Source organism: Hyperolius riggenbachi, chromosome 1 (assembly GCF_040937935.1).
Source record: "Hyperolius riggenbachi isolate aHypRig1 chromosome 1, aHypRig1.pri, whole genome shotgun sequence".
NCBI lineage: Eukaryota > Metazoa > Chordata > Amphibia > Anura > Hyperoliidae > Hyperolius > Hyperolius riggenbachi.
In genome coordinates this window covers 224,119,592-224,146,097 of record NC_090646.1, presented here as the reverse complement: position 1 = coordinate 224,146,097, position 26,506 = coordinate 224,119,592, and the positions used below count along the sequence as shown (strand labels likewise).

At 43.6% G+C, this 26,506-nt stretch overlaps 2 protein-coding genes across 6 annotated transcripts in view; one reads left to right on the top strand and one right to left on the bottom strand.

Moving 5' to 3' along the window:
- The window catches only part of ALPK1 (alpha kinase 1), a 205,727-nt gene that overhangs the window by 2,968 nt on the left and 176,253 nt on the right, over window positions 1-26,506 (top strand). For 3 of the 5 annotated variants that reach the window (XM_068281346.1, XM_068281319.1, XM_068281311.1), the window contains exons 1-2: window positions 4,538-4,622; window positions 26,329-26,440. The gene's annotated coding sequence lies outside the window, so the exon portion shown is untranslated. Of the gene's footprint in view, window positions 1-4,537; window positions 4,623-26,328; window positions 26,441-26,506 lie in introns of those variants that run through there. The other 2 variants (XM_068281338.1, XM_068281329.1) reach the window with 1 other exon arrangement.
- TIFA (TRAF interacting protein with forkhead associated domain) lies at window positions 2,049-26,332 on the bottom strand. Its single transcript, XM_068281388.1, has 2 exons — window positions 26,165-26,332; window positions 2,049-6,109 (listed from the first exon to the last, which is right to left on the bottom strand). The coding sequence occupies exon 2, from the start codon at window positions 6,105-6,107 to the stop codon at window positions 5,520-5,522; it is 588 nt and encodes a 195-aa protein (XP_068137489.1). The 5' UTR covers window positions 6,108-6,109; window positions 26,165-26,332; the 3' UTR covers window positions 2,049-5,519.

Below are 26,506 nucleotides of genomic sequence, written 5' to 3'. Positions count from 1 at the left end.
TTCATTAAATATAGCCGGCGGCAATGTAATAGATGAAGCAGCTGGCTTTCGCACTGCCTTCTCCTCCTCTCCCCCTCTCTCCTCTCCCTGCCTCCTAATACGATATGGAGCAGCCGGCGGGGACACGAGTGTCCCCGAGAGTCGTTCGTCGCGGCAGGGGTATCCTGCCGTTCCTGCAGAGCGGGTGCTGGCAGAAGCAATGTCTGCAGCCTCCCCGCTCTGCTTCCCCTGCCGCGACGAACGACTCCCCGCCGGCTGCTCCATATCGTATAGGAGGCAGGGAGAGGAGAGAGGCGGGGGGGGGGGGGGGGGAGGAGGAGGCAGTGCGAAAGCCGGCTGCTTCATCAATTACATTGCCGCCGGCTATATTCAATGAAATTAAGCAAGTTGTAATACATTTGGCCGCAGCGAGACGGCCGTAAAATACATTGTGCTTAGTGTAGTAATTACATTTCTGCCATTGGCCACTCCGCTGCGGCCACTTCGCACATTGGCCGGCCAGAACCCGAAGTGGCTGGCCAGAACGCGAAGTGGCCACACTTCGGGTTCTGGCCGTAACATATACATAACCCTACCGCTCTGTGCACTGGCCTGTGTGGCTCTCCCAGCTCATTGTTCAGAAAACGAGCCGGGACATGTGCAACAACACACATGTATAAACATATGTATTTCTGCAGTGGGACCCCCTAATGTTACTGGTATCAGTTTAGCCACTCCCGTTGCCAATTTCATGTTTGTTTGTTTTTATTTATAATTCTGCTTTTTTTTTTTTTTGTCAATATGGCCACACCCCCAGAAGTAAGTACTTCTGGGGGTCGTGATTATTTTGGGAAAAAAGCCAATATATAAATAAAAATAAAAACATGAAAGCAGCTACAGGGAGTGGCAAAACTGACACCAATAACATTAGGGGCTTACACTGCAGACATACACGTTTATACATATTGTATACACAAGGTTAGCTCTGCTTTGCAGGAGATAAGAATGGTATGCAGTTGTCTCCTGCAATAAGCCTTTTAAAAGCCCTGTGCACATGCTTGATTAAAATTTGCTGAGGTGCACGACAACGACCCCTCAGTTGATAATCGGGCCGTTATATGCCTGGTGGATCAACTCACCCAAGTGATGGCCAATTCTTTTGTTTACTGTGTGATGTTAGGTCACGCTCCCTGCATTGCAACAGAAAGCATTGTCAGCTACACAGCTGACTTTGCGCCTGAACAGCACATCCCGGTGCTGTTGCTCAAGAGTACTGGGTCCCAATCCCCAATGGTTGACTTTATTCACAGGTGTGTATATGCACCCTTTATGCAAAGAAAAAATAAAATCACACTTCTCAAAGCAAAAGCTGATTTGTTCTAGCAGAAAGTCGTCATCTGGATGAATTGTCACGTTAGTAGAATGCTGCATTTGTAAGTAATGGAGAAACGCCATTCACTGCTCTATTAGCACACCTTTGACTGAAGCATATAGGTAGGGGAGGACCTCACTTCCTGAAATGCAGGAAGTAAAGACAGCCGGTTTGGTGGCTCAAATTCCTTTAGGCCCAGCCTAGTGATTCTGGTTCTCCATAATGTACCTTGGAAACCTGAAGCACAACATAGCAGAAATATAGTCTTCAGCAATGTTCATTGAGATGAAAAGAATTCTGCGTTAATACCGGATTAGGCAAACTTTGGATGCATCTTTCTGCAGCTTGAAAATGGACCAACTAAATCCCAGCAAGGTGGATTTCAATTGGTCCATTTTTAAGCTGCACCTATTTGCATAATTCTGCATGTACCAGTATTCAATTTTTTTTTTTTGCAGCTCATTGACTGTTCCTATAGACAATGATTTAACACACAGGCAGTCTACCAATTCAAGAATTTTTTTTGGGGGGGGGGCTGGAGCTTTGTTTTCAACATATTCCATGTGTGAAGGTACATAGGACTTGCTCTCTCACTTTAAGAATAAGTTAAAGGGTTATTTTATTAGAAAAAAAAATTGTATAAATTAAATTAGTTAGAAATAATAACATAATACAGTTGTATCATTTCCAAATACTTAATAACAGAATACAAAGTTAAGGATCTATGTATGTATACAATAACATTTAACTAAAAAAGGTTTCATTTTGTAATAATAATTTAAAAAAAAAAGTACAAAACATGCTATTTCCTGTAATGATACTGAATCTAAATTAAAGTTCTGTGATCACTGGTCAATCACTTTGAGGGCCAGTTTCCACTTGTACAGTGGGAATCACTGCGGTAAAAATTTGCATGCGATATGCAAATTTACCATGGCAGAGCCTGTATGCTTTTCCATTGATTCCATGTGAAATTGTATTCGAATTCGCATACCAATACCGCATGTGAATTCCCTATTAAATACATTGTATGCAATTCGCATAGCGGTATGCGAATTCTGATGGCTCTGTCGTGCAGATTTTTTTTCTGCAAAGGAATCCTGACAAGTGGAAACAGTCCCATCCACTTGTATTGGCTATGCAAATTTGCGATAGTGGTAACGGGCCCTGAGGCACTGGGGATTGGGACTATTTGCATTGCTTGTTAATGCATGCTGTTGCCAAGGCTGTCGCTGTACTGAAACTTGCCAGGAGGAGAGCAAGGACAGCAGTCATAATGGTGCCCATACAAGGTACTATTTTCCGATTAAATAATTTCATTCAATTATTCCGTTAGATTTTTTTTCCAATATTTCCTGTCAGATTTTTATTGAAAAAAAAACACAGGATCATTAATTTTTGATAGTTTTGTTCAAAAGGTAAAATCGAACATTTTTATTGTGCCGTGTATGGGCACCATATGACTGCTCCTCTACATCAGCCTGATATCCAAAACCGAAAGGTGGCCACAAACACACCATACAATTTTTTAAAATATCTGTTCAATTTAAAGGACAACTGAAGAGAGAGGTACTTGGAGGCTACCATGTTTATTTCCTTTTAAGCAATACCAGTTGCCTGGCAGTCCTGCTGATCCTCTGTCTCTAATACTTTCAGCCATATACCCTGAACAAGCATGCAGCGGATCAGGGGTTTCTGACATTGTCAGATCTGACAGATTAGCTGCATGCTTGTTACTGGTGTTATTCATACATTTCTGAAGCCAAACATACCAGCAGGGCTGCAAGGTAACTGGTATTGTGTAAAAGGAAATAAACATGGCAGCCTCCATAGTCTTCTCACTTCAGTTGTCCTTTAAGAATTGCAATCAATTTTTCTGACTGATTGTAACATTTCAAAAATATGACCAATGTACCACACACCTATGTTAATTTTTTCCCCAATTACGATAAAAATGATTGGAAACTGAGAAATTGCTAGGGTGTATATCAAACTGACAATCTAACACACACCATACAAGGTTTAGAAAAAATTAAAGAAAAAATTCCAACATTTCGGTTTCGATAAAAACGGGAAATCCGATCGGATTTTTCAGTCAAAATAAAGTGATTTTTTTTTTGGGGGGGGGGGGGGTGGATCATATTTATCGAATTGCTGTAAAATCAGATCATTTTATTGTATCGTGTGTGGCCACCTTTAAAAAAAATAAGAGCATTCGTCTTCAAAGCACATCTCCAGAAATAAAGTCTGTAATGGGGCACCCAGTTAGTGTGAGACACACACTGCACTTCAGCCAACTCAGAATTTTTTATACCAATCCCACATTAAGTCAGGGCCTAAGACTCCTACTTTCATGGTGATTTTTAATCTTGCAAATAAAATAAAAAAACTTTCCTCTAAAGTGGGGTATTGTTGATGGCTGCACGTTTACACTGCCTATGAACCATAGTGGTTGGTACAATACTCCACATCTCTCCCACAACTGTAATTTTATACTCACAAGACCACAGTGGCATTCATTAATGCATAGGGGACAGCTATGGCATGTTTAAACTGTGCCACAAAGAATGATAGGAACAGTAGTTGGTATGCCAATGAGAATAAGCTGTTTGTGGCCCACCTGCCCATTGTGGACATGACAACGCGGAGACATTGTAACTAAATAAACGAAGGCAAAAATATAATAATGTTGCTGTTAGGTTCTGTACATTATACTCTTCTGACTGCCTTGCTTTCCGCTAAAAATACTGTAATATTTGTATAATACAATAATATTAGTCCTCTTAGCTAGTGTGCTGTAGTAGCAAGTTCCACTTAGTGAGATCATTTGTTAAGAACAACATGAATCCACCAATAAGATCTACAAAAACTAGGTAGTGATCTAAACCCATGTGGCCACCTTAAAATATGGCAAACAGATCAATCCCTATCCGAACAGAGGGATTTTGAATAATTCTCTCCCCCCCCAATATTATATATAATACAGTGCAACACTCTGCACTGTTGCTATTCCACTGCTGGCTCACTGCTTGGTTGAAATTTACCATTTCATCTGATCACAATTTCAATCTATTTTGACATAAATTGGTAAAAATTATGATCGATGTGGCTTGTTGTATTGTAGATGACCAGCAGATTTGATCAGAGTGGTCAAATATATCAGTTAAAAACGGCAGCAAGTATAGGCAATTTTCCAATATGATCAGTTCACCCAACGGGTTTTTATTGTTACTTGGGATGTGTTGCTCTAATATAGCTGTAGCAGACTCATGTAAGTGACCTAAGCCTTTCATATTATGATGCTGAAGTATAATTACTACTTCTCATGTAAATCATGAATATCAGAAGCACTATCCTTTCTACATCTGATGTAGGGATTGAGCAAGACAATGCAACTCATGTGTGATAAAATAAATGTAATCTGCTGGATTTAGGCAGTGAGCACACTTCACATAGCATTTTACAATTTGTCTGCATACACTATTTTTGCAATCGCATGGTCTGTGTGTGATTTTTTGCATTCATTTTGTGGTATTTCATATTGCAGTGAAATACCTTTTAATCTAGAATGTGCACGTCATGTGGGAAATAAAACCAAAAAGCTGTCCGATTTTAAATTGCACAAAAAAAAAAATCCTAAACACTGTGCAATTTCCCAAGTGGGCCATTCAAATCAATGGGCGGTGCACTCATGCAGGAAAATGCGCAGAAATCTGGTAAATGTGCTCCTTGCCTCAGTTAACTTACACAATGGGAATGTGCAAAGCTAGTCAATATGAAATGGCATTCCATATGTACAGGCAGCCATTGGTTTATACAATTGTGAGAGAACTGCAATGTAACAGCTGCAGCATTCCCATTATCCTTCTGCTGCTCCTGTAGTTCCCTGTGTTTAAACTCCCATGTGGCGCACTGAACACCATCTTTTGAGAGATACACTTATTGCACTACTACTGGAAGTAGAATATTCCCTATTACAGCACTGAGGAAAATCACATTGCACGGATATAAAAAGCAAGAGTACTCGAACTTTTCTAAAATCCTTGCAATTCGCAGAGCTGGACTTCCAACAACAGTACTGGAGTTTCCCATTAAAGCTTATGTACAGTCTGTACATATTTAACCAGTCATTAAAGATCGTTCATATCCACATAAAGCTGTTTGCAGTTCACAGGTCATTCTCATCAACCTCTACTGGAGGCGGGGTAGAGGGGACACTTAAATACAAACATGTAGAGGCTTGACTGTATTGTTGGCCAGTTTCTGAGATGCCAACCATTACTGGACCATTAATATCTTGGACAAGAGGAGTCTGTGACACTTCACAGCAGATGGCGTAGAGGTCTTCAGACTCTCCATCTTCAGTCTCCAGCAACATCTGGAAATCCCCAAAATTAATCATGCACTTATCTGGAAGATCCACCTTGTTCAAGTAGTCCAGTTCTACCCCATCAACATGGAGTTTGGTCTTCTTGCTAAGGTTTTTTATTTCAAAAGCCATTGAGGAGCTATGGAGAGGTTTGAAATATTGGAACATAAATTGCAATCGGGAGGCTTTGCTATTCAACAATTTGAATCTGCAGACATTTACATCCCGTCCAAAGACAGCTGCTTCCTCTGCCTTCACTTCCTCTTTTCTGCCCAAATTAAAGGCGCTGAAGATCCTCTTGTCGTGGCGATTGTGAGGATGGTACATTTTCACATGGAGGCACTTCAGGGTCTGCTCAGTATCCACATCGTTTGCCCCATTAGCCATTTCTAGAATAAATGTAGAGGCTTGTCAGTGCATAGGATTCCTATTTAGAGGTAGACAAACATTCTTCTAAACAGAAACACAGATAAATAAAGCAAAGTACAACAAAGATAATTTGATAAGTCACACAACTTGTTTTCTATGTAATCTTTTATCACATACTTGTATATCAACAGCAGGCTATTTGCTTGATAAGATTATATAAATCAAGTGAAACTGAGTATGAATGATCCCTCAGGAACAATCTGACCACCGTCAGAGCTTTCTATCAGTAGACTGAATCAAATGCAAACGTTATAACTCAATTCACTAGTACAAAAACATTTCACTATACCAGTCAAGCAGTTACTGAATACACAAATATATCTTTCTTGAGTCTGGTATGCATTTGCATATTAATCTTGCACATCAGCAGCAAAGACTGCTGTCACAAATGTGGTTCTATGAGGCCTGGAACCCACTGAAAACCGCAAGCGCAAAACGCAACCGCTAGCGTTTTGTCTGAGCGGTTTGCAAGCGGATTCATGCGCGTTTTTGGTCGTGTTTTGCAACATTGTATTTTTTTCCCCAGCGGGTGCCTAGCGTTTTGCGTTTTTATCCTGATTGGTCCTGTGAATTATTTTTCATTTTGTTACAGTGTGCTGAACCGCAAAACGCTAACAAAACCGTTCAGTTTAGGTTTTGCTGAGCGTTTCTGCTAGCGTTTCAATACTTTACATTGAAGCGCTAACGCTCCCAAAATGCTGCAGGTCCTGCGTTTGCGTTTCTGGGAAACGCAAACGCTCCTGTGGAAGTTGCCCCATCCATTAACATTAGCCCAGCGTTTTGGCAAACTGCTAGCGTATCGCAGTGCTGCCAAAACGCTGCCAAAAGCGCTCCTGTGGGTTCCAGCCCTTAAGCCCTGGTAAGTTCTGATATCAGTCTGGTTGGATTTCTTGGTTTGGCAGCCCATTCCACCTATTCCTCCACTTACTGCCCCATGAAATGCCTCTGTCTACTAGCCATGTCTCCTCAGAGCCTCTAGTCATGCAGGAGTGAAGAAGTTTAGTACTTGCACCCATAGGCTCTCATCCAAATAATGAAACTCGGCAAAGCTCTGCAGAGCCCAATGAGGGATTGCAGCCAGAGCTGTTGAGGTGTTAGGGTAGCTTTCTATGTAAACTTTGGGCCTGTTTATACTTAAGGGTACTTTTGCACTGCATCTGTTGTATTTTGTCTCAAGAGACAATATAACGGCAATGCAATTATATTGTATTGGTAGGTTCACACCTTGCACATTAGTGGTAAGTTTGTTTACATCAGAATAACGTGCAGCATGTGGTGAATTTCCTAAATGATGTGCACATTTACAGTTTCAATTGAGAATACGTCTATGTACTTAATGCGTCATAACATGCAATGCAACTTTTCAACAAAAGTGTGTGGTGTAAAAGTAGATTAAAGAATAACTGAGCTGAAATGGAAAAAAGTTAATCTTTACTTAGGCTTGGGCTTCTTCCAGCCCCTAGAAGTCTGTGTGGTCCCTCTACAGGATCTTCTCAAAAAATTAGCATATTGTGATAAAGTTCATTATTTTTTGTAATGTACTGATAAACATTAGACTTTCATATATTTTAGATTCAAATACACACAACTGAAGTAGTTCAAGCCTTTTATTGTTTTAATATTGATGATTTTGGCATACAGCTCATGAAAACCCCAAATTCCTATCTCAAAAAATTAGCATATTTCATCTGACCAATAAAAGAAAAGTGTTTTTAAAACAAAAAAAAGTCAACCTTCAAATAATTATGCTCAGTTATGCACTCAATACTTGGTCGGGAATCCTTTTGCAGAAATGACTGCTTCAATGTGGCGTGGCATGGAGGCAATCAGCCTGTGGCACTGATCAGGTGTTATGGAGGCCCAGGATGCTTCGATAGCGGCCTTAAGCTCATCCAGAGTGTTGGGTCTTGCATCTCTCAACTTTCTCTTCACAATATCCCACAGATTCTCTATGGGGTTCAGGTCAGGAGAGTTGGCAGGCCAATTGAGCACAGTAATACCATGGTCAGTAAACCATTTACCAGTGGTTTTGGCACTGTGAGCAGGTGCCAGGTCGTGCTGAAAAATGAAATCTTCATCTCCATAAAGCTTTTCAGCAGATGGAAGCATGAAGTGCTCCAAAATCTCCTGATAGCTAGCTGCATTGACCCTGCCCTTGATAAAACACAATGGACCAACACCAGCAGCTGACATGGCACCTCAGACCATCACTGACTGTGGGTACTTGACACTGGACTTCAGGCATTTTGGCATTTCCCTCTCCCCAGTCTTCCTCCAGACTCTGGCACCTTGATTTCTGAATGACATATAAAAGTTGCTTTCATCCGAAAAAAGTACTTTGGACCACTGAGCAACAGTCCAGTGCTGCTTCTCTGTAGCCCAGGTCAGGCGCTTTTGCCGCTGTTTCTGGTTCAAAAGTGGGTTCATGCTTAAATCTGCTAAAACGCTTTATGGAGATGAAGATTTCATTTTTCAGCACAACCTGACACCTGCTCACAGCGCCAAAACCACTGGTAAATGGTTTACTGACCATGGTATTACTGTGCTCAATTGGCCTGCCAACTCTCCTGACCTGAACCCCATAGAGAATCTGTGGGATATTGTGAAGAGAAAGTTGAGAGACACAAGACCCAACACTCTGGATGAGCTTAAGGCTGCTATCGAAGCATCCTGGGCCTCCATAACACCTGAGCAGTGCCTCAGGCTGATTGCCTCCATGCCACGCCGCATTGAAGCAGTCATTTCTGCAAAAGGATTGCCGACCAAGTATTGAGTGCATAACTGAACATAATTATTTGAAGGTTGACTTTTTTTTGTTTTAAAAACACTTTTCTTTTATTGGTCGGATGAAATATGCTAATTTTTTGAGATAGGAATTTGGGGTTTTCATGAGCTGTATGCCAGAATCATCAATATTAAAACAATAAAAGGCTTGAACTACTTCAGTTGTGTGTATTTGAATCTAAAATATATGAAAGTCTAATGTTTATCAATACATTATAGAAAATAATGAACTTTATCACAATATGCTAATTTTTTGACAAGATCCTGTACTGCAGCACTAGCCCGGCATGGGTGCCCCTGTGACCAGGAGCGCTCTGTCCTTGAACTGTGCAAGCAGCACACTAGAGGGCAGAGGGACCACACAGACTGCTAGGGGCTTCAAAAAGCCCAGGGTAAGTAAATATTAACTTTTCCATTTCTGCTCAGTTATCATTTAAAGCGGTATAAAACCCTGACATAATATTCAATAAAAACATGTTTTCCTACTTTATATGCCATACAGTTATCTTTGCTTTTGTGCATAGGTATTATTATTCATTTAGAAATTATATGTTCCCAAAGTACACTTTTTTTGCTCCGAGAGCTGACTTTGCATTTTATTTATAACTGCTTTTTATGTATAACTGCTTTATTCATGTTCTAACATAAGCAGAAATGCTTTCTGATTGTCTGAATTTGTTCAGAGCCTGCAGTGTCAGAGAAGTGTTTATTTACATTCCTCACTTGATACAATTAAATACAAGATAACATTATCTAAAGTTCAGATGAGTCCAGCTTTGCTGGCAGGGAACTTCTAAGTCCTGTGTGTAACCCTCTGAATGCTGTTCTAGTAAAAAAAAAAAACCGTTGGTTGTATATAATATGCTGTAAATAATCTATTAGAGCAAAGAAGAAATGCTGGTTTCATTCCGCTTTAAAGCAGACCCAAACCAAACATTTTTTTTTAATTCAAAATATTTAGTTGCACTATTCTGACACATACAAAGATAAATAAACCCTCCTTCAAGCCTATGAGCATTTCAGTGCATGCTTTTCACCCTTCTCTTTTCATAACTAGGGTTATACAGGTGGCAGCCATTAGCAATTCCTCCTTTGCTGGACACCATCTACTCCAACAGTTTGCCGGATTTTGTCCCGGCAATATGAAAGGAATGGAGGGGTTTCTCCAATAAATGTAAAATATTTTATATTTGTCATCATGCAGCTGAAAAAAGGCTGCTATTTATTATAATTATAAGTTAGAAAATTGATTTTATTTCTGAAATGTTGTATTTTTAATTTTGGTCCACTTTAACCACTTGCCGACCAGGGGTGATTTGCCTGATCTGTGCTGCGTGGGCTCTCCAGCCCGCAGCACAGATCAGTATTATGCCAGGGCGATCAGACTTCCCCCCCCCTTTTTTCCCCACTAGGGGGATGTCCTGCCGGGGGGGTCTGATCGCCGCCGGCCATCTGCGTTTTGCGGAGGGGGGCTCCTCAAAGCCCCCCTCCGCAGCCATTTCCGCCCTCTGCCTCCTTACCTCCCTCCCTCTGTAATGCGCAGGACGGAGTTCCGTCCTGCGCATTAAAGGATAGGCTTCCGCCTATCAGATGCCGGCGATCCCCGGCCAATCAGAGGCCGGGGATCGCCGATCTGCCCTACGGCGCTGCTGCGCAGCAGCACCGTATGATGTAAACAGCGGGGATTTCTTCCCCGCGTGTTTACATTTTGACGGCGAGCCGCGATCGGCGGCTCTCCGGCTGTTCACGGAGACACCCTCCGTGAACTGACATGGAAAGGCCGCTAGATTGAGCGGCCGTTTCCATGGTAACCCGCAGACAACCAGTTTACGCCGATCGGCGTTAGCTGGTCGTCAAGAGGTTAAGACAAAAAAATGCTGCCCCAGGAAACATTTTTTTGTAGGATCAGAGCAGTGTGAAGATTTATTATAAAATGCTTGGAAAAATCTGTGCAAGGCATTTTGAAATGAGTCTGTGTGAACAGACCCTAATTAATTAGCAGGAAACTGGTTTATTAACCAGAAGCTACTGTATATGATTGTCTCACTTATGGACCATTTTGTTTTCTAATATAAGCAATAGATTGCTTTGCATATGGTGAGATGGCAATTTCCTGCCTGTGTATTGGGGTGATGTCCTGGTTACGAGCAGCAAGTGAATTTTCAGTTCAGTTGTTGGGCATTGGAATACTGTAAACATTACGTAGGTTTAATTTGGATAAATATATATCGTACAGTCCAATGGATATTTAGTACCATGATAAAAAGTCATTAAGGTCATACACATGCGTATTATTCTGTTGTGGACTTTGTTCAAGAGAACAGGCTGAAGACATTGTTCGTCTATTCACCCTGCCTGCTACATGCCTCCCCACTTCATAGCATCACCTGAGTGATCAAGTCCTGATCCCAGAGGGCAACAGAATTTGAAGCAGTACACCTCTGAGTAAGGACTTGTTCATAGTGCTCTGTTGCACTGCTAGATAATTCTGCATGTCAACCCACTGCCCATACATTTCTATGGGCCTGTTCACAGTACTGCTTGGTAGCAGATTTCTAACTTGCTGCATGCAGGGATTGCATTAAAGTCTATGTCCAGTCTCCATTGCAGTTCACACAAATTTTAACATGCGTTATGCAACTGACCACTGTGAATCCAGCCTCAAAACTTTTACATATTATTTACCATATCAATGTAAAGTCCATGCACTAATCCATAGTAACAAGATTACCGGTAATTAAAAGTATGTATGATAATACAGGATGAGGAATTGGTTCTTCAGAAGTGCCTGACGTACGCTTTACAACACAAGGCCATCTCTTCAGAAACATCACAAGTGATTTATTCAATTTCATTTGTTTGGCCGTCACAGTTTCGAAATAAGCCTTGCACCCTGAAATCAGGCACTTCTCCAGGTCTTTGAGCCCATAACACCCATCCTGTAACATTGCACAATTTCAAAACTAATACAAAGGGATTCTCACCTTATTACAATAGATTAGAGCACTGACATTTGGACAATTTGTTAACTAATATGTAAAAAATTAACTCCCGCCCTTATTCTACAAACTCTAATCTTGGTCTTCTAGAACAAAGTCCAGTATAGCATGAGGCATGTGGGTGATCTGATCTTGATAACTTTTTGTCCCGGTGCTCAAACTTTCATTGTGTGCCAACTTGAATGTTCTTATTTGTATTGCATTGGTTGTATAAATTGTTGTATGGCTGTATAAATAATAGTTTGTAATGCAAGATCAATAAAAATGCGTTAAGGGCCTATCTCCACTAAGCATGCAGCAGTTTTATGAATCCTTATAGCTGAGAACACCGCAGCTTAGCGATTCAGGCTTATCTCAACCAGAATCAAATATCCAAAAACTGAATTTAAAAAGGAACCTGAAGTGAGAGGTATGGAGGCTGCCATATTGGTTTCCTTTTAAAACAATATCAGTTGCCTGGTAGCCATGCTGATCATTCTGGCATTGGAAGTGTCAGAATCACACACCTGAAACAAGCATGCAGTTAAACTGGTCAACGTTTTTGCCAGAGCATCTGATCTACATGCTTGATCAGGGTCCAACCTATTAGGAGGTGGAGGATCAACAGTACAGCCAAGCAATGTGTATTGTTTGAAATTAAATAAGTATGTTAGCCTCTCACTTCAGGTTCCGTAAAGGTATGCTGGGTAAAGGCTCATACATACGCTCAACAAAAGTCTTTTAAGGCTGGTTTCACAGTGGGACGTTAAAGTCCCACGTTACAGCAGCCAGTAACGCAGCCTAACTCACAGCACTGTAAAATCAATGGCCCTGATTCACAAAGCGGTGATAACTCAGTTATCACGCCTAAAAGACTTTAGGCGTGATAAGCCGTGCAAAGCTGAGTTATCACCGATTTGTGCTGCTCTTCACGCGAAGCTCCCGCGCGCAAAGTTTTGCGCGCGTAGCGCACCGCGCTGCGCGCGCAAAGTCCCATAGGGCTCAATAGACGCTGCGCGCAAAGTACGGTACACTGCGCGCGCAGCACGCTACGCGCGCAAAACTTTGCGCGCGTGAGATCGCGCGAGTTTCTTCTTATCACGCCTAAACTGAGTTTAGGCGTGATAAAGGGCTTTTCACAGGCGTGCAAACACTTTGCACCGCTTTGTGAATCAAGCCCAATGTGCTGTTCACAGTGAACACGTTGCGTTAAATAGCAACGCAGCACGTTTAAACAAAGTGCTGCATGCTGTACGTTATACTGGGCTTAGCCGCGTTAGACTGTTTGCACATGCTCAGTAATGTTGGAGGAGGAGGTCTCCCCTCCTCCTCCGTGCCAGCCACATCGCTAATTAATATTCACTGCACTGTGGTGACTCGTGGTGGGACTGTAGTGTTGTCCGGATCATGAACAAATCATTCATTTGATCCGGATCTTTTTTGTGAGTCGAATCATCCGGATCATCGCAATGAAAGATTCGGTTCACAGTGGATGTCTGTCTGGAAGAAACAGGAACATACAGAATGTACAGTGCAGGGAAAGTCCTGTCCTGCTAGTTATTTCTCCCAGTCTGCTTCCCTGCTAAAATGATTCAAATGATTCGGTTCAAAAATCCGGATTTTTTCAATGATCCAATTCAAATGATCCGAATCCTTACAAAAGATCCGGACTTCCTATCACTAACCTGGAGCGGCTGCTTTGAGAGCTGCATAACGCAGCTCAATCTGACATCCAACCTCAACACCACCATGCAATGCGTTAGGGGCACGTTATGCGACCATAACGTCCCCTAAAACGCAACGTCTTGGTGGGAAAGTAGCCTTAATGCACATTTAACAAACAACTTTTATTATTGAAACAAACCAAAAAAGTTGTTTGCTATTGTTCAAACAACTGATAAAATGCAGTGCAAGTCAATCCAACAGTTGGATTGACTTGAGCTGCGTCTTATCAGTTATTTGAATAGCAAACAACTTTTGTTTCTTTCAACAACAAAAGTTGTTTGATAATTGTGCACTTTTGTGGAGCATGTGTATTGGATTTGATGCTGGGCATACACTTATCCAATTATGCGCCGGATCGAGCCGCTGGCTCGATGCCGGCGCATCCCCGCTCGTCCGCGCGGATTGATTTCTGCTCCTGGGATCGAGCAGGGAATCTATCCGGCAGGTCATCGGACCTGTCGGATATTATCAGTCGAGCCATCAGCGGCTCGAATGATAAGGACTAGAAACTCTGTGTATGCCCAGCATAAGGAGTGTCTGAAGCTAATATAAAATCTTTTTTTTACCTGCTATTTAGCTTTAAGAGACTCTGTAACAACATTTTCAGCCTTATTTCTTCTATCCTATAAGTTCCTATACCTGTTCTAATGTGGCCTGGATTACTGCAGCCTTTTCTAGTTGCACTGTCCCTGTAATATATCTAATCTTTTCATTGTCAAGCTTTGTCGACACAGGAAGGAAGTGGCTGCCTCTGCTGTGATAGGGAGAAGTTATGCACACCTCCTCTAGGCTCTGTGTGTGTGTACTTTATTTATTGCAGTTTGTGAGGCTGATAGATAGAGAGAGATAGATAGATACACACAGTGAATCATGGATGGAAACATCAGAAAGTGTAGTCTATGTACTTTAATGTCCCTGCGGATTGCATTACCGTGCATTGCCATAACCAAATAAATGGAAATGAGGCTAAGATCACACTCCATGGGGATATGGAGTGTAAATAACAATATGGAGGGGCTCAAAGTTCAACTAAGGGATTTCTTTTCTTCACAAAATGATTGCTGTAAGCAAGACCAGAACTTTGCACAGAGATAATCAGATTTGGAAGTCTAACTATTCCTCTTCCAGGAAATATGAACCAGGAAACATGAATGAGTAAGTGACAGCAAGCATAAATAAATGCTGCGCCGCCCATTCCTGAGTGTTATGTGAATAGGTGATGAAAAATGTAGTGGTTTGTTTAACTTGGACAAACCACCGTGTTCACAAATGTAAATTATGCACATGTGAAGTTGTGTATTACTGATTACCCTTAGCACTGGCAAGAATAGCTACACCATCCAGTCACACAACATTTACATGCGATTCAGACCATGAAAATATCTGTCATTTATAGATACCTGACCCGACTTTCAATTATTTAAACTATGCACAGGTACAGTGGTACATATTGTATCTCTGTGCACTGTCCAGTGCCCTGTGTGCTTCCCTCAGTCCCAGTTATCTCCAACAGAAAAGTCTAAAGCTGGCCATACACTGGCCCGATTTGCCGCCGTTTCGACAGCAGATTCGATCACTGGGATCGAATCTGCTGCCAATCGTTCGCGCTACACGCCGAATTTCGATCCATTTCGTCCGATCCAGTCGATTCCTCCGTGCGGAAAATTACCGTCGATCGCCCGCGGGACGACCGACGCAATAGAGCGGCAATACATTACCTGCTCCGCCGGCGCGACTACCCCCGGTCACCGCTGCTCCGTGTCCGCGCTGGTCTCCGGCATGCTTCAGTTCCTCCTGCCCGGCAGGAAGTTTAAACAGTAGAGGGCCCTCTACTGTTTAAACTTCCTGCCGGGCAGGAAGAAGTAAAGCATGCTGGACCTGGAGACCAGAGCGGAGAAGACAGCGGAGACCTGGGGACTGGAGTCGCGCCGGCGGAGCAGGTAATGTATGCGGGCGGGGGGGGGGGGGGGGGGAGCGGCGGCAGCAGTACCCCCACCACCACCGCAACAGATTGTGAATGGTTTCAGGCTGAAATCGGTTCACAATCTGTTTGCAGTAAAGGTAGCCATACGATCCCTCTCTGATCAGATTCGATCAGAGAGGGATCTATCTGTTGGTCGAATCTGATGGAAAATCGACCAGTGTATGGCTACCTTAACTTTCAGAGAAAGTAAGACTAAAACAGGCTTCCTGCATCTGTCCATCCCACTCACACCCCTTTCTGACTCCCACTAAAAACTTACTACCAAGTGTCCAGTGACACTAAAGAAGCGCTGACCCTGCAAGAACTTCCAAAGCCAATTTTCAATATGGAGGTGGTTGATTTCAGAAACGGAAACATGAGGGATGTCAGATAGATGGTGTCTGCAGGGGCTGAGTACATACAGTGATGTGAAAAACTATTTGCCCCCTTCCTGATTTCTTATTATTTTGCATGTTTGTCACACTTAAATGTTTCTGCTCATCAAAAACCGTTAACTATTAGTCAAAGATAACATAATTGAACACAAAATGCACTTTTAAATGATGGTTTTTTATTATTTAGTGAGAAAAAAACTCCAAATCTACATGGCCCTGTGTGAAAAAGTGATTGCCCCACTTGTTAAAATATAACTTAACTGTGGATTATCACACCTGAGTTCAATTTCTGTAGTCACCCCCAGGCCTGATTACTGCCACACCTGTTTCAATCAAGAAATCACTTAAATAGGAGCTATCTGACACAGAGAAGTAGACCAAAAGCACCTCAAAAGCTAAACATCATGCCAAGATCCAAAGAAATTCAGGAACAAATGAGAACAAAAGTAATTGAGATCTATCAGTCTGGTAAAGGTCATAAAGCCATTTCTAAAGCTTTGGGTCTCCAGCGAACCACAGTGAGAGCCATTATCCACAAAGGGCAAAAATATGGAACAGTGATGCACCTTCCCAGGAGTGGCCGGCCGACCAAAATTACCCCAAGAGCGCAGAAAAAAACTCATCCGAGAGGCCACAAAAGACCCCAGGACAACATCTAAAGAACTGCAGGCCTCACTTGCCTCAATTAAGGTCAGTGTTCACGACTCCACCATAAGAAAGAGACTGGGCAAAAACGGCCTGCATGGCAGATATCCAAGGCGCAAACCACTTTTAAGCAAAAAGAACATTAAGGCTCGTCTCAATTTTGCTAAAAAAAACCCATCTCAATGATTGCCAAGACTTTTGGGAAAATACCTTGTGGACCGACGAGACAAAAGTTGAACTTTTTGGGAGGTGCGTGTCCTGTTACATCTGGCGTAGAAGTAACACAGCATTTCAGCAAAAGAACATCATACCAACAGAAAAATATGGTGGTGGTAGTGTGATGGTCTGGGGTTGTTTTGCTGCTTCAGGACCTGGAAGGCTTGCTGTGATAGATGGAACCATGAATTCTACTGTCTACCAAAAAATCCTGAAGGATAATGTCCGGCCATCTGTTCGTCAACTCAAGCTGAAGCGATCTTGGGTGCTGCAGCAGGACAAAGACCCAAAACACACCAGCAAATCCACCTCTGAATGGCTGAAGAAAAACAAAATAAAGACTTTGGAGTGGCCTAGTCAAAGTCCTGACCTGAATCCTATTGAGATGTTGTGGCATGACCTTAAAAAGGCGGTTCATGCTAGAAAACCCTCAAATAAAGCTGAATTACAACAATTCTGCAAAGATGAGTGGGCCAAAATTCCTCCAGAGCGCTGTAAGACTCGTTGCAAGTTATTGCAAATGCTTGATTGCAGTTATTGCTGCTAGGGGTGGCCCAACCAGTTATTAGGTTCAGGGGCAATTTCTTTTTCACACAGGGCCATGTAGGTTTTGAGTTTTTTATCTCACTAAATAATAAAAACCATCATTTAAAACTGCATTTTGTGTTCAATTATGTGTTCTTTGACTAATAGTTAACGTTTTTTGATGAGCAGTGTGACAAACATGCAAAAGAATAAGAAATCAGGAAGGGGGCAAATAGTTTTCCACATCACTGTATGTTTATTTTACAGGCTTGGTTTCAGGTCAGGTGTCCTTTAAGTGAGACTACGGGAGGGGTTGACATTTCCATAATAGATTAAAGAGAAACTCCGACCAAGAATTGAACTTTATCCCAATCAGTAGCTGATACCCACTTTTACATGAAAAATATAATGATTTTCACAAACAGACCATCAGGGGGCGCTGTATGACTGATTTTGTGCTGAAACCCCTCCCACAAGAGGCTCTGGTACCGTACAGTACTCTGGGCAAACTGCCACAATGTAACAATGACACACACAGGAAATGGCTGTTTATAGCTGTCTGTTAAAGCCAGAACAGCTACATAATCTGCCCACAGTAACAATGTCACCATGTAATACATGTCAGAATGTGAATCTGGGAGAGGAAAGATTTTACAATGAGCAAACTCTGACTAAATCATGTATACATAATTATTGTAAAAATTAAGCACCTTTTTATATTAAATTATTTTCACTGGAGTTCCTCTTTAATGTCATTTATTAAAAGCTACAACAGTTTGCTCTGCGCAGAAAGTTTGTAATGAACGTGTTTTTCAATTAGTCCATTGCCTAATAGATTCAAGAAGAACAAGAAGATTTAAAAGGCCCCTCCTTATTCTCACTAGGGTGTGATTAAAGAACAAGTAACACCCATGCTAACCTAGAAAGAGTTAGTAAATAAAATAAGTAAATAAATACTAGTTGTAATTACATAACAGATGTATTGCACTGTCCACGTTATGATTCCTGTGAATTTTATAAAGGATAAGCAGAGAATCCTATTCTAGACAGTTTCCATCTTGGTTACCTTTGAATAAAGCTAATCCTGGCATTTCCTGCCTCACTTTTTTTTCTCTCCTCTTGCTAATTGTGTATTTGTTACCCGCCGTCCTCCCAGAGTCTTCAGACACTCCCACTGAGGTCTATACTAGGAAGTGCACTGCCTTAGAAGGAGGGCAAACTAAAGGGAAGAGGAGGAATATATTATAGATAGAAAGACCACCCAACATGCAAGTGTTTGGCAATGGCAATTAAGGTATGTGATAACTCCAAACCATAACAGCAGAAAAAGTTTTTAATACAGGATTAGCATCTTTATCACTTAAAACAGCCTGGCGTTCTATTAAGATCGCCAGGCTGGCAACCGGACTTTTTTTTTAAATTAAAAAAAAACTATCGCATGCAGCCAACTAAAAGTTGGCTGCATGAAAGCCCACTAGAGGGCGCTCCTGTACTTCTCGATCAGAAGTAACAAGAAAGGCCGCGATGAGTGGCCTTTCTTGTTTTGCTTTCCTCGTCGCCATGACGACGAGCGGAGTGACGTCATGGACGTCAGCCGCCTCTGATCCAGCCCTTAGCGCTGGCCGGAACTGTTTGGTCCGGCTGCACTGGGCTCGGGCGGCTGGGGGACCCCCTTTCGCCGCTGCACGCGGCGGATCGCCGCGCCGCGGTGGCGATCAGGTAGCACACGCGGCTGGCAAAGTGCCGGCTGCGTGTGCACCTTTTTATTTGATAAAAATCGGCCCAGCAGGGCCTGAGCGGCAGCCTCCGGTGGTAATGGACGAGCTGAGCTCGTCCATACCGCCAGGCTGGTTAATACTCTCAGACCAGTTGCTGTTGAAATTTAATTTTTATGGTGACAATCCCGCTTTAAATTACCTCACTTATCAGACAGAAGTTAGGTACCAGGTGAGGTTTTTTGGCTTTGTCATGAATGACTGATGTCTCACCCTGCTCCAGCACAAGTTCCAGCAGGGTTCATTACTACTCCCTCTCCAGGTCGCCATGGATAGTAGGGAAAGCTGTAATTCAGCTGCCAACAGGGATATGTGAGGGAGTAGGCTGGTGTTGGTGTTGTACTTTGTGGACATATGTCTTTTTTCAACCCAAATAACTATGTAACTATGTAGCTATTTCTGGCTGCCAAATTACGCTGTTTTTTTTTTAATGGTGATTTGTGCTCTCTTTTGATGGTGCCCAAATTACTGTCCAAGCACCACTTTAGCTGTAATTCACTTTATGACCTATGGCTGTGCCAAAATCTCCAGTGCTGTTTTAGCATGATTTGCAATAGTGGCAATGGTGCACTCACACTATGCACATTGATGTGCTCTGCATTGCTACATGTGAACTGCATATACATTTTTATGGGCATGCTCATAGGGGGAGAAGAGGCTTGTGTCTGAGGGAGACCAATGGCATGCTGTATTTAATTGGCAAAACGGATTGAGAAGAGCATACCTTGTGCTACAAGAGCGCCCACAAAGACTACTCCCTCCCATAAGCTGTTAAACACACTATACAGTGTATACAAGTATTGTCCACACTACACCATATAAAATGCATGTGCTAACCACAGCATAGCCCCATAAAACATTTTGACACCAGTGCAAGGACCACACTTAGGGGCTTAGAGATGAGCCAGAAGCTCATAAGGGTCTACCAATAATCCCCCATACACTTGGCTTTACTCCTGCCACCTCACCTGCCAAGACCTCAAAGCCCAGATCAGCAGACAGGTTGTCCTCAAGGCCCACCAACAGTGCATGTTTTGTGGAAATCCACAGAGGTAGTGAATCGGCTATGCTGCAAAGCATGCCCTGTTAGTGGTACTAGAGGGCAGGGGTCCATACGCAATTAACTTTTTATCCTGAGTTTTTTCCTACCTGTCAATAAAATGCCTTTTAAAGGGAATCTGAAGTGAAAAACTTATGATATAATGATGTGTATGTGTAGTGCAGTACAAAATGGGTGTATTAACAGGTACAGTGAAGCATACTTTTCATTGACTGTATGTGACACAAAGAGGCCATACCATGCTGTATTCCTGTTTTGTTTTCTGTTATACAGGGAACTCAACGTAAAGTCACTTTACTAAAAGACTACTACAGGGAAAAGTATTCAAACACAAGTCTCTGTAATTAATACAGTGGATGCTAAAATCCTGATAGTTTTGGTTACTTGGGAGGAATTCATAGCTGCAGCTTAGTTTTGTTGTGTCACTGTAGAGTAGTCTGCTGGGGGATGGGTGGGGTGTCTCCCTTTCCCAGTTCTACATTACAGCCTGGGAATGCCCCTATATTACACTGACACGTATTGTGCTGCAGGACTAACTGAAAACAGAAGCCGGATCGCGTAATTGCACTCAGTAGACAAACCTCTGCCACTATCACCAGTTAGCTCAGTAGCTGAAAGCTACTCATATTCTAGCCATAAAAGTGCAAAACACACACACAGTTTTCTGCATTGGGGGTTTCAGCGTGTTTTGTAATTTTGGTTGAGTGTGTTTGAATGCATTTTCATTTTTTTAAAATATTCTCTTTTTCCACGTAGTATGAGGATTTACCTACACCGTTCATAGTATTCAATATCTGTTGACCATCATACTACATGGAGGGGTTAACATTTAAATCAATAGGCTGCTTTCGAATACTTGAAACATTTCTGAAGCACTGCTTCAGAATTCTGCATAACGCGTCCGAATCCCCCTAGCAGTGCATGGCATGGCTACAGGGATGCGGCTGCGTAATCGGCGTCTGCAAGTGTCCGTCTCGGAGACGGGCGGCTGGCGCTAGTGAAAACCTGCCCTATAGATGTGCTTATTATTGATGCACAGAAACCAGATTAAGAGGCAACTGAAACTTTGATATAGATTCCTTAAGCAAATTAGCTGTCAGCTTCATTAATTTATCATGCATCTGATTAGTCAAGGAATCGGTTTAGCACAGAGAAAACATCCAGTTCAGCCACTTCTAATTTTGGTGATTGTTAATGAAAGAAAAATTGTAGAGTCAAATCTAAGACCTTAGCTTACTTTCTGTTACAGGTTGCGTTGCGTATCCTAGTAAGGTCGTGAAGCATACAGTGCATACAAAGTATGCTTCACTGCAACTGTAATTATGTGCTCGGTATGATACTGCACTGCATGTATCGTGTTACTACTCCAATGGAATCCATTGCATCGCAGTGCTAAAGCGTCTATGTGAACTTGCTATTACGATATAATAGATTGTCCATTGTTAGAAATGCAATTATGTTATCCAACGCAATGTCCCAGCGTGAAAGTTGCCTTAAAGAGAACCCGAGGTGGGTTTGAAGAATATTATCTGCATACAGAGGCTGGATCTGCCTATACAGCCCAGCCTCTGTTGCTATCCCAAACCCCCCTAAGGTCCCCCTGCACTCTGCAATCCCTCATAAATCACAGCCACGCTGCTGACAAACAGCTTGTCAGAGCTGGCTGTGTTTATCTCTATAGTGTCAGTCTGCTGCTCTCCCCGCCTCCTGCAGAACTCCAGTCCCCGCCTGCATCCCTTCCCTCCCTGCTGATTGGAGGGAAGGGACGGGGCAGGCACCGGAGCTATGCAGGAGGTGGGGGAGCAGCTGAGACTGACACTACAGATGTAAATACAGCCTCACAGCACGGCTGTGATTTATGAGGGATTGCAGAGGGCAGGGGGACCTTAGTGGGGTTTGGGATAGCAACAGAGGCTGGGCTGTATAGGCAGATCCAGCCTCTGTATGCAGATAACATTCTTTAAACACACCTCGGGTTCTCTTTAAAGAGAACTTGAGAGGAGAAGAGTCTCAGGTTCCATATATACCTGGAACTCCTTATTGGCACATGTCCCTCGTCATCTCACTGAGTGGCTCCTGTCACTTGCAATTCAGTGGAAAGCCTGGCCGAGTCGCGCTTCGTCTCGCATGCATGGCCTGGCCAGGCAAACTCCCCTGTCATGGGTGACGAAGTGCAACTCGGCCAGGCGTTCCGGCTGAATTTCAAGTGACAGGAGTTACCCGGAGAGATGGTGAGGGACATATGGCCTTAAAGGGAATGTCAGAGCTGCAAAAAAAAAAAAAAAAAAAAAAAAAAACACTACTTACCCGGGGCTTCCTCCAGCTCCTAGCAGCCGCCATGTCCCTTGCCACAGCTCCGTTCTCAGTCGCTGGCTCCTGGTCCCCAACAATGCAGAGGCCAACTTTGCCAGGTTGTCCTCTATTGCACCTGCGCCGCTGTCAATCACTTGCACGTGGTGTGCAGTGGAGAATGACCTGGCGAGGTTGGCCTCTGCACTGTCGGGGACCTGGAGCCAGTGGCTGAGAGCTGAGCTGCGGCAAGGTACTTAGCGGCTGGAGGAAGCCCTGGGTAAGTAGGTGTCATTTTTATTTGCAGCTCAGATATTACCTGTAAGGAAGCCCCAGGCAAGTATGGTGCCTGAGACACTTCTCATCTTTACATAAAAATACAGTAGTTTAAAGGCTACTTTAACACTTGTGTTGCACCAAAATCGCTGCATAGCAACGCAGAAGCAATGATAGCCCTATATGGGCTTGCTTTGCAATGCAACAGCTTCCATCGGGGCAACGCAAGAGATACTCTTGCGATGTAGCATAACACGCTGGCAGTGATGCTTACTTACATGGTAATGTCAGCCTGCGTCACTGTGCCACACTGTTAAGGTGCAATACCACTTTTTTTTAACCCTTGCGGTGCATCTATAAGAAACATTTTTTTTTGAGTCCCAAATTCACCCATTTTAGAAACTTTTTATGTATAGTCCAGCCAGGCAAATATACTTGGATTCGCCAAACATTCATAATAATGCTATGTATACAACATGCGGTATCCCATCAGATAGATGGGTCAAATCAATTATTACCGACAGGTCAGATCTGATTTACAAACACTTTTCTGATCACTTCTATACAAAATCAATCTATAAAATATTTGGAAATCAGATCATTGTTGGAAATAATCAATATGACCCATCTATCTGACGGGAATTTGCATGGTGTATCCCAGTGCTCAAATGAGCTGATCTGATAAACTAGCCCCTTATAGACTATGCAGGGACATGTAAATACCTACAAGTAAATAAATGGTAAAGACAGACATTCATGGGCGCCGTCCGCACGTATGGCAAAATAGGGCATTGGCCCTCCCCTGGCCAGCTGCTGCCCCCCCCCCCCCCCCCCCAGCCACCCGAACACGGAAGTGGCCGGCCCACCCACCCTGGGGTGGCAGCAGAGAGAGAAAAGGGAGCGTATGGACAGCAGTGGGGAAGGGAAGGAAGTCTCCCCCCCTTCCCTCACCTTTGGGGCTCCCCCTCTCTCTCGTTCCCCCACTTTAGAAATTAGCGGTGCGGGCGGTAGCGGCGGAACACTTACGCTATCCTACGGCGCGAGTGACTCTCTCTCTGTGTGCCACTGCGCTGGTCTGGACTAGACCAGAGCAGCGGCGCACAGATACCGAGCTCACTCTCTCCGGAAGATAGAGTAAGTGTCCCTCCGCTGCTGCACGCACCGCTGAACCTGGGGGGTCCCTGTCACTACCTAACCTGGGGGGCGCCTGTCACTGCCTAAACTGGGGGGGGGGGGTCATTGTCACTAACCTGGGGGGTCCCTGTCACTACCTAACCTGGGGGGCGCCTGTCACTGCCTAAACTGGAGGGGGGGGGGGTCATTGTCACTAACTAACCTGGGGGGGTCTCTGTCACTACCTAAACTGGGGGTCACTGTCACTAACTAACCTGGGGGGCTCCTGTCACTACATACACAGGGGAGTCCCTGTCACTACCTAACCTGGGGGGTCCCTGTCACTAACTAAACTGGGGGGTCCCTGTCACTAACTAAACTGGGGATCCATGGCACTACATACACAGGGGGTCCCTGTCACTACCTGAACTGGGGGGCACTTGTCACTACATACACTGGGGGGGTCCCTGTCACTACCTAAACTGGGGTACACCTGTTGCTACATACACTGGGGGGCTCCTGTCACTAACTGAACTGGGGGGCTCCTGTCACTAACTGAACTGGGGGGCCCTGTCACTACCTAAACTGGTGGGCTGCCAGGTCACTGCCAGGCCTTTCAGCCCACACATCATCCCCAATCCAGCCAAAAACAGTATTGCCAGGCCAGCCAGGCACAGCAGCTAGTAGAGGAGAATTCAGAAGCCAGGTGAGAGGTGTCTACCATATTAACAGGGCATTCTGCCTATTTATGTAAAATGCTGTCTATTTATGTGCCTCATGACTGCTGAATTCGTCTTGTTGGGGGCCTCATGATTGCTGAATTCGTCTTGTTGGGGGCCTCACGGTTACTGAATTCATCTTGTTGGGGGCCTCATGGTTACTAAATTTGTCTTGTTGGGGGCCTCATGGTTACTAAATTTGTCTTGTTGGGGGCCTCATGGTTACTGAATTCATCTTGTTGGGGGCCTCATGGTTACTGAATTTGTCTTGTTGGGGGCCTCATGGTTACTGAATTCGTCTTGTTGGGGGCCTCATGGTTACTAAATTTGTCTTGTTGGGGGCCTCATGGTTACTAAATTTGTCTTGTTGGGGGCCTCACGGTTACTGAATTCATCTTGTTGGGGGCCTCATGGTTACTGAATTTGTCTTGTTGGGGGCCTCATGGTTACTAAATTTGTCTTGTTGGGGGCCTCATGGTTACTGAATTCATCTTGTTGGGGGCCTCATGGTTACTGAATTCATCTTGTTGGGGGCCTCATGGTTACTGAATTTGTCTTGTTGGGGGCCTCATGGTTACTGAATTCGTCTTGTTGGGGGCCTCATGGTTACTGAATTTGTCTTGTTGGGGGCCTCATGGTTGCTAAATTTGTCTTGTTGGGGGCCTCATAATTGCTGATTTTGTCTTGATGGGGGGCCTCATAATTGCTGATTTTGTCTTGATGGGGGGCCTCATAATTGCTGATTTTGTCTTGATGGGGGGCCTCATAATTGCTGATTTTGTCTTGATGGGGGGCCTCATAATTGCTGATTTTGTCTTGATGGGGGGCCTCATAATTGCTGATTTTGTCTTGATGGGGGTCACATGATTGCTAACTGCGAGATAATGGGAAAAGCTGAATCATCATCATATGAGACAATAGCATTAAACCTACTTTTTTTTAGCTACGTGCGCCGCATGGCGTAACCCCATTTTTTGCGTGCTATGCGCGCCACACAAAGTACCCCCAAATCCCCCCCACCCCGGAAAATTTTCTGCGGACGCCTATGCAGACATTACCTCTATTAGCCCTGGAATGGTATTACATTGTATAACCAGAGCATGCTGAAGGATTAAAACATAGTTTCTGATTAGCTAGACATCTCTATGGAGGTCAACAAGGGTGAAGTTAAAAAAGCTGCCATATGGAAGTATTAGTATATTTTCTCCATTATTACTCTGGCCCTTACTAGGGCTGTGAGTTCAAACCCCAACAAAAGGACTTTTCTGCTATGCAATAATAACTGAACTAATCATACAGACATTCCCAGAATTACTGAATAGTTGCTGGTCCCTTGCTGGGATCTTCACTTTCACTAGGTGATAAGAGGCAGCACAGCATATATGATGGACATCACACAAGCTGCCTGCAAGCTGAAATTTCAGCTGTGAAAAGTGAGCAGCTCTCCATCCCCCATGATAAAAATAACAGGCACTTACTGTCCTCCTCATGCAGCGTGCTGCCCCAGCTCACCCATATTCACAAATGACAGGCAGTCTATTAAATTTCATACCTGTTTATGATGCTGATTATCCTGGTATCTAGACGATAGGTTATCGGCGCCTTGTGTGAGTCAGTGCTGCAGTGCGAGGTCAGGAGGAGCTCTGGCTGGCTGTTGTGTCTCATATGCTCTGTTCCTTCCTATTCACTGTGTAGTAACACCCTTCTCTTCCATAGGACCCTCCCTCCAGCGCTGTGTCACTTCTTACTGGAAGTCAGCCTGCCCCATACTGCTACTGGGAGAAGAATGGTGTGGCTGAACTCCGTCCTCTGACCCCTGCAAATCATAGTAGGTACACCCCTCACATTGCTAATCATAGTATATGTACACTGCTCACATTGCCTGTATTGAAAC

Bases quoted from the DNA above. Each gene is read 5' to 3' on its own strand.
- TIFA (XM_068281388.1), bottom strand. From the start codon at position 6,107: ATGGCTAATGGGGCAAACGATGTGGATACTGAGCAGACCCTGAAGTGC.